Below are 9,271 nucleotides of genomic sequence, written 5' to 3' on the forward strand. Positions count from 1 at the left end.
CAAGAAATTAACCAACCACAGAGCAGTTAACTCACGTTTTTTATGCGGCAGTAGAACTTAAGTTTCTAAGCTGGATGAACTTTAAATGACTTATAGTGTGGGTTACAGTTCATTACAAAAACAAGTGTTTCATCGCTGCCAAGTGAGAACATTGTGTCTCCATTTTTGTGGTTGTTTTGTCATGTTTTTGTCTGCAGCTAACCAGCTCAAAACACCTTTTCAAAACAAATTTGGGCTTAAAATATCTTTTTTAAGTTAGAGCTCCAACGGTGTTGTGAGTGCGTCTGTGTTGATGATTCACCACCGGACTGAAGATGTAATTAAGGCCTCATTCCTGACCACAGAAGAAGTAACAGCAGCTACAGAAGCAGAAAACAGCTGTTTCTGAGCCTCTAATGGTGATGAGGAACAAGTCAGAATACATCAAACCCTTTTGTGTCTCAGCCTCATTCAGACTTATTATTCCCAGACAGAAGCCTCATCGTATGTGAGAACAGGAGTTGAAAATGTGTCGCCTGGGGCAGATTAATCATTAGACACACAATGCATTTTGTTGCGCTCTCCCACACACACCCCCTTCTTTCTGCTCGGAGTCGAGAGGCAGGCGTTGGTCTATAAAAGCTGCACCCAGAGGAGGTAAAGAGAGCAAAGCGCAAAAGTCTATCAGCAGGGGACAAACACACACACACACACACACACACACACACCTCTACACACTCAGATACAGATTAGCGCAGGACTGTCATACACTAAACTCTCTCTTCCTGGGATATGAACCCTCTCGTCCTCACCTGTCTCCTGTGCTTCGGTAAGTCTGGACTTGTACTGACATTCTCTCTGTGTGTTTGTGCTGATAGTTTGAATCAATGAAATGGTAAGAAGAGAAACGTTGTGAGGAACAGAGGAAGGGGCCAGAGAGAAACTTGTATCTGCATGTGAAGGCTTGGGAGAGATTTTCCGGTGTTTTTACAGAAAAGAATCTGCGACAGAAGCAGCTTTTTGCCTCTCAATAGGCAAAATCTTTTGCAGGTCATGTCACTTGACGCTGTAAAAGGTCAACATATTTGAAATACTTGATTGCCTTTTGATTGAATACTATTCATCACTGGTACAGTACAGCTGTGGATGTGGACTGGTTGGACTGGTTTCAGGCTGTTCTCAATATTTGGAGGTGAAATAATGACGCAGAAGCAAATGGGCTGAGAATATAAATCGCTTTAGTTTCCTGGTGAAGAGGAATTTTAAAAACTGATTCCGATCAGTTTCTAATTTGATTCCATTAAAACTATAACTAATAAACAGCTTCAAAAGAATGTTTGTCATATTCCCAGATGCTGACGTAGAGATAAGGAATTGAGATTTAATTGCATCAAACGACATAAACTTTGACCTAAGTTTCTCCTTATTGCATTATTATGCAACTGTGTAAAGTTTATGTCAACTGAAGTTTATTTTCTGTGTCCTGTTGGTTTTACAGTAGTGTGCAGTGCTCTAGGTGCTCAGGCATCTGAGGCTACTAACTCCACCGAGTTAGCCCGAGTTACTGGGGGTCCGGCCTCCGGCGAGGGCCTCCCGAGTTCGGTGGGCGACAATGACGACCTGGAACTAGACGAGGAGCTTTCAGGAGGAGACAACGCACATTTTAGCCTCCACGGTACGAAAACCAAAAACAGCTTTCTTCTGAATACTTGTATTTTTGATCAATAAATCGATTCTTCAGGTGGAACAGAGAGGTGAAAAGTTAGGATGTTGAAAAGCGTAAAATTTGAGATACCTTGAATATCCTGAATTTAAATACTTATTTTAAAGAATACTGACAGTTAAAATATAATATCCCACATTTGTTTCCAAAAAATATCAAGGCACATACACAGAAGATGCTTATCCAATAGATTTTTGTGAAAAAGAGCAGAAGAAGAAACTTTTTCCTCTAAAAAGGCTTGAAGTAATGTGAATAAATACATTCAGTGATAGATATAATTTTCCCTTGGTTCATTTTCTTTACTTATTACTCTTGAAATTCAATTTAACTGTCAAAAAAGTATCATCATTTAGCTCCTTTTTGTAATTTTCCCACAACACCCGGCTAGGAAACCATTTAAGGATTCTTTTGTCGTTTAATGAACTCAGCAAAAACCTACAACGACAACATAAACCTTCACTTGCAACTCTTTCTTTCCTGATACAGACTTGCATCTCACCAAAGATGAGAAGAAGAAGAGGAAGGGCAAAGGCAAGAGGAGGAACAGGCACAAGGGCAAAAGCACGACTGCTTTCAACCCCGAGCACACCCACTACACCAGCAGATCCACGTCCACTCTGAGCACCACCGAGGATCCCTGCACCTCCACCCACCTGGGCTACTGCATCCACGGCTCCTGCAAGCACATCGAGGGCCTGAAGGAGCCAGTGTGTATGTGAGTACAACCCCAGCTACCTTTTATCACCTTCCTATAACAGAATTATAGGAAGGAATGATGCACAGAATATGTTTAAAGAAGTTCTTGACCGGATAGAATAAAAAGTGAATGACTATTTAATTGACTGATGGGTATCATTATTGAAATAACACTACATCTGATCCCTCTGCAGATGTTTGAAAGGCTTCGACGGACAGCGCTGTGAGATCCAGACCTTGGAGACTCGGTCCAAACAGAGCAGCAACACTGAGCTGGTTCAGACGGTGTTAGTGATCATCGCTGTGGTTCTGTCAGTCATCAGCTGCACCGCCATCCTGCTCATGACCTGTGCTCAGTGAGTCTGAAAACGCCACACGGCCACGAACACAATCACACACGGACACACATTTCTGAATTTCAAAGCTGCCGCAACCAGGCTTCAGTTCCTGGCAGGGTTTATTCCAGCAGTAATAGAAGCTTTTGTACGGCAAAATGCATTTCAGTACAGACTGTCAGTATTCCAAAAACAGATTTAAAAAAAGGGAACATTTGTCAAAAGTTATCGTACAATTCAAAATCAAACTGAATATGTGAATTAATACGACTCCTAGATAAATAAACAAAACAGAATGTAAAAAGAAAGGCAAATTTCTTTACTTTGACTCCTAATCAATTGCTAAAAAACAAACCTTAAATTACTTAAGATCAGTTGATATAATAATGTTCTACTTACTGATTTAATCTTACTTATTTTAATATGTTCTAGTTATCTTTTATTGGTTCGATTATTACCTCACTATTTTAGTTATTTTTGATTTTTTTTTAATTACTCAAATAATTTCTACAAGCAAATTTCCCATTTTTGTACATGTATGTAACATTGTGTGCAGAAACCACAATGTTCCTAAGAGAAATGATTATACAGTCGACAAAAAAAAAAAAAAAAAAAAAGCAAGATCAGCCCAAATCAAAGCTACCGTGTATGAAAAACAGACTTAGAATTACCAGCACTGGATTTGGGCCTTGGTGACAGAACAGCATAAATCCATTGGGTTGATTGGTTCTTCAGCATCTCTAGGTACTTAACAATTTTCAAACTATTAAATCAAAACACAACTCTGATTTCACTGGATATATGTGAGAAATCAAAACTAAACATTATAAATCCCAGATCACAATATATTCTTCTTTTCAAATGCTGGGACGACATTAAGTCGAGACCTGATGCCAGTGGTTTCGAACGAAAGTCCTCCTATTCATCTTTATTCTTTAAAACCATTATAGGTAAGATTAATGGAGAAACCATCCACACCCCATGAATCCCAACATAACACACATTACAATCCACACACATCCTGCCCAGAAACACTTCTTGGCAAATGAACTCACTGACACATCAAACGGCACATTAACACACCCAAACACACCCACACTGTAAAGGTGTTGCTCACCACCCTCACAACATGGATTCAGTTACTTCTACGCCTCACATACTACATTCTTACTTTTATTGTAGACTTGTAGTGAAATCTACAGTTTCACCAATTTTACATTACTCATACTTTATATTCAACTGCCATCCTACATTACTTAGCCTATTTAACGGTGATGACGAGTCATTTCCTGCATAATCACAGTTCCTTATCAATATGTAGCCGAACCACAGCTATTGTTTGGGTGGTGGACAAAGTCAATAGTCCAAGTTGGTGCAAATATAAGCATCAGCAGTGCAATTGAAACTTTATAGCCACAGTTAGGCAGAAACATTGAAGTCCAAAGGTGAATAGAAAGTAGACTTTATTACTGTGAGAGTTAAACAGGGTTAATTGCATTACATCAGTGCACTTTATGGGCACCAATTCATAGAAGTCACAGTCAAAACACAATAAAAACACACTTTGAACTTTATTTTTTTCCAATTAGCTGCACTCCTGTTGTGCAAAATAACTGATCATGTGGGAATCACGAGCGCTGTTGTCAGCTTTTATGCTCACCTTGAATGCGTTTTGTAGTTACAGGTCTCATAAAAACTTCCTGGCATCTTATCTTGGAACTGGGTCGGAGCAGGAGAAGCTGCAGAAGTCCGCCGGTGACGTTGTGGTGTGAGGGCGTCGAGTTACGATGAGGTGGGTGTTGCTGAGGTTTTGACCCACTTGTCCCAACACAAATACAAAGCCACTGTGCTTTATACTGCTCTGCATTTACTGCAGTCCAAACTGCATCAAAACAATTAACTCCAGGGTAAGTGACGTCAGGGGAAATTTCAAACTGCACCACTTACATTATTTACTTCACTACTTTACATTAAGAAAGGAAAATACGCATTTACAGCTAGTATAAGAAATAGCAGCTCCATCCTGCTCTATTGGATTTAGGCAATAGAGCAGTTTGCACTCAATCAACCCCAACGACTAATTCCAGAATAATAATGTTTCTCGATTTCCACGATGCACATAGAAATGAAGAGTCAATTAAAGATCCTGTGCCGAGTTCTTGTTTGAAAATGAGACAATCTGAATCATTAGAAATTAATTCTGTACCTTTAAACCTAAAATAACTTGACTGTTAGCCGTATCTCTTAAAATATACTTGCTAGGGCTGTTGTGTTTAAGTAAAACCCAACATTTACCAGCTGAAAATGAGAAACCTGTTTACAATTGACTCCAAAACCATTTCTGGCAAGAATTGCTATGCATTTTTAGGATTTAAATGTGAGCTGTGCTTATGCTCGACGCAACTGAGATTGAAGAGCATCCCAAGAAGTCCTTAAATAAAACCGAAACCTTCACCAAGCAAATGCCGTGTAAATGCTATTTGCTCAAGGTATATTTTGATGCTGTAAGAGGGTCAAGTAATCGTTTATTTCCGATGATGTATGTCTTGCTTAAGTCCTGTAGCGTCTGCTCACGTGAGCTATAAGCCAAACAGGAAGGAGTGGGCTTGCAGGATGATGGAAGAGCCCTGTTGTTGTTATTGAACACAGCGAGTTGCATCACGCAAAGAGGAATCCCCACTAGAGGCATTAGTGTGGATTAGCAGACGGGTGTCTCGACCTGTCCCATCTCTGAACTGCATTCCAGCGTAAAGGGAAACCACACGCTCGGTAGCACACATTCACCTGTGTGTCCAAACAATAGCAGTACTGACACACTGACTGTACACGTGATGACCGTAACGTAAGAACTTAATCTCTGAACTTACATGCGGTCAGATCTCACTGAGCAAACGCACGCACACTTGCATGCGGACGTCACGTGTTTAGAAGATGAAATCTCGGCCTTGAGACAATCAATGAGGCCATGAGGTTTCTCTTTAAAGTCTGACGTCACTTACTGTCCACTCTGGGAAAGAAAGCCACGGAAAGATTGAAGAAGTGGCAGTTTAGATGTGTCTCTTTTTAAAAAATAAAAATTTTCACAGAATTTCCATGCATGCTATGAATATTTTTATTATTGTATGTAGAGAGTAACTTTATTTTTTTTCATCGTTTTGATCATAGTTTTACCCAAATGTACTCAAATTTACTTTTTACTCTAACATCAGAAAAAACTTTATTGAACCGAACTGCCATAAAATAATGTATCTGTCTTTTCGGATCATAAAAAAGTTAAAATATTAGTTCTGTCTAAAAGCCACGGTGCAGTTTGGACATTACTTAAAGCCACTGCATTGGATTTGTACGCTCCCACTAAGGCTCCACAATGTGGTTGCATCAACAACAACAAAAGAACAACACTAAGCAGCAACCAGAATTAACTTTAAAAGGGATTGTCTATTTTTTTGACAAATGCAAACATATAACTGTAAAATAAATCCACAAACTGCCTGAATGATTTTTGCTTTTTGGCTGTGCAGATGGTCTTTGCAAAAACCAACCCTCGCAGTGTGCATTTTTATTTTCAGTGGCTAAAAGGATTCTCTGTACAGTTATTTTAAGCAGTTTGCTTAGTTTTCTATCAAAGTAGTTTGTGAATTTCTATTTTTACACATTTACTGACCTTTAATTTCTATCTTTTCCGCAGCCTGCAGCACGATTCAAAGACGAAGCCGAACAGAGGAGTCTGAGCACCTGAGAAAGCTTTAGAGTGAACAGACGGCTTCACTTCAGTAGATGCTATGTAAAAAACACTGTCCAGTACCTGTTACAATGTAATTTATTTAGTGTAACTATTTATTGCTAACAACTGTATTTGTATGTTGGACACCATTATAATGTCTCTTATGTGCGAATGCTGAGCATTCAGCTTTTTGATGTTCTCTAGGTTTGGTTTTATTTATTGCACTGCTATTGTTGTAGGTCAGAGAAACGCTCTTCATCTCACTCTGGAAAAGGGATGGAATTTGATCACCAATAAAGTCTCTCAGTGTTATGTGAACGTGTTGTTTGTTCATGCATCTCTGCCTGAGTTTCTGTGTTTACATTCCCATCCCTGGATGCGTCTCATACCTTAGCAGCAAGCTCACACAAACACAGCCGAACACAGATTCAGCAGACAAGAATAATCATGAGAAAGGCTCTTAGAAAACTATCTGACATCACTGACGAATTCAATCATGAGAGCAATGCAAAAAGCCAGAGAGAGTGGCAAGTTGTTTAAGGTGCGTTTGTGAGTGTGAGACAAGCTGGGCCAAATTCAGATAAATAGTACCTTAGTGCTTGAGTCTTGGAAAATAAACCAATGTGTTTGGACACACCTTCTCATTCAATGCTTTTTATTCATTTGTATTATTTTCTACATATTTATAGAGAAGATTAACACTTTTTTGTTCACAACATAATTTCATTTGTATTCTTTTAAAGTTTTGATGTCTTCAGTATTAATCGACAATGTATAAAATAATTAAATTAAAAAACTGTGAATGAGAAGGCGCGTCCAAACTTTTGAATGGTAGTGTATGTTGTGCACTAATGGGTGCGCAGTATTCCCAGCACTGAAGTGATGTCCTGAGCTTGTGAATAGGTAAGAGATGCACCTTTGCACAGGCAAACTGGGAAAAGCAGTGGAGTGTTTGGTCTGAGCTATTTTGGAATTCTCTGGTAACTCTCCTCACACAAACTCAAAGACTTGAATGTAATTATATGGTTCAGGACAAAGGAGCTCAGAATAGACTGTGTACAAAGAGAGCAGCGCACAGTCAGGTTTGTCTCAAATGAAAAATGTAGATAGACAGACAGACAGACAGACAGACAGACAGACAGACAGACAGACAGACAGACAGACAGACAGACAGACAGACAGACAGATAGATAGATAGATAGATAGATAAAGCTATAGGGGTGTCAGCAAGTAAACATTCTTCAAAGGAAGCTGATAGGTGACACTAAACACAGGCACTTTAGATGTTTAGATTCTTATCCACCACACAATACCATCAGCATCTCAATGACCCCAGTCTGACTCGTCTAAATGCTCAGCCAGAGACCTAAAAAATGATTAACCCTTGATCTCAACATGATGGAGTCACTCTGAGATTGCAGACAAAGACAGAAGACACGAAGACAGTCTGAATCCACAAACTGTGGCAAGTTCTCCAAGATTCTTGAACAACTTTCATGCCAAGTACCTTGAGAAACTGGGTGCACTAAGTTTAGTGCTGAATGAGGCCGGTAGAACATCATGAATTTCAGTCACTTGACATCAGTGATACTTACAGTAGCTGTTAAGAAAACTATTGAAGGTAAAGTGCAAAATATAAACAATCCACAACAGCAAATTTTAGTCATGTCAGCCATTATAAACAGACTTGAGACTGGAGTGAAATGTCAGTGTATTTTGACCCAAAACATGATATTTCCTGATTATTATCCTTAATTACAATATTTATTATATATATATTTTTAAAAACAAAACGTCTTTGGTGTAAATGAACTCTGACCTTGTCCGAGTCAAAGTTCACTGCGCATGTCCAACCACTACGTCACTCTGCGGAAGTGTCCGGGCCCAGACACTTTGGGAAGCACTGGCAAACTACCACAAACAAATGCTCCTTGCTTGGTCCCTTATTTATAAACACTCTTTCTCTCCCCACACATTCCAGATTTGGAACAACAGTAATATTCTGTATAAAAACAAAACCATTTTTTTCTCCAATTGGTTCAATAATAATATAATTTTAGTCCAACAACTTTTCAACTCTGAAGGATTACTGATGTCATGTTCTGAATTTTTATCATCCTATCAAATACCAGTTACACCTAAGGAGTACGCTATTGTAATGGATGCTATTCCTCAGGGCGTAATGATGCTCTTTAGAGGAGAAGATTTTTCAGCTAATGGGAGGCCACCAATAAAATCTTCATCAGTTTTTGAAACAGTGACTGGCAAAATATGTTTTGCATCAAGTCCTGCCACGAGAAATAAAAACATTAGAGCTTTACTACAGAAAAACTTTGCCACTGTGCCTCATGTTACTCATTATTGGAGACAATTTGTTCCTGATATCAATTGGAATGTTGTATGGACTCTTCCCTCTAAATATCTCATTACGAACAAACTACGGGATGTGTGTTTCAAATTGCTCCACAGATGCTACCCAGCCAAGCAATCCTTACACAAGGACACAGACTACAATTGCTCTTTCTGTACTCATGACTCTGAGACTGTCATACATCTGTTCTGGAAATGCCCCTTTACTGTGAAATTTTGGAAAGACTTCATTCTCTATGTCCGGACCAATATCTTCATTAACTTTTCTCTTACCTATCCCAATGTGCTTTTTGGTTTTTATAACATAAGTAGCCCCAAAACAAAGGAATATTACATGATTAACTTATTACTAATCTTTGCAAAATTTCATATTCATAAGTGTAAATTCACTGCTAAAAAAAACCCTATTTAAACTATACTTGCTTGAACTGGCACAGTACAAAG

General features: G+C 38.9%; 1 protein-coding gene across 1 annotated transcript; it reads left to right on the forward strand.

Moving 5' to 3' along the window:
• Positions 1-636: 636 nt before the first annotated feature.
• On the forward strand, positions 637-6,775 carry areg (amphiregulin). Its single transcript, XM_023288649.3, has 6 exons — positions 637-808; positions 1,478-1,654; positions 2,189-2,417; positions 2,593-2,754; positions 4,412-4,525; positions 6,422-6,775. Exons 1-5 carry the CDS (start codon positions 772-774, stop codon positions 4,503-4,505), a joined length of 699 nt encoding a protein of 232 aa, XP_023144417.1. The 5' UTR covers positions 637-771; the 3' UTR covers positions 4,506-4,525; positions 6,422-6,775.
• Positions 6,776-9,271: the final 2,496 nt, after the last annotated feature.

Source organism: Amphiprion ocellaris, chromosome 6 (assembly GCF_022539595.1).
Source record: "Amphiprion ocellaris isolate individual 3 ecotype Okinawa chromosome 6, ASM2253959v1, whole genome shotgun sequence".
Lineage (NCBI taxonomy): Eukaryota > Metazoa > Chordata > Actinopteri > Pomacentridae > Amphiprion > Amphiprion ocellaris.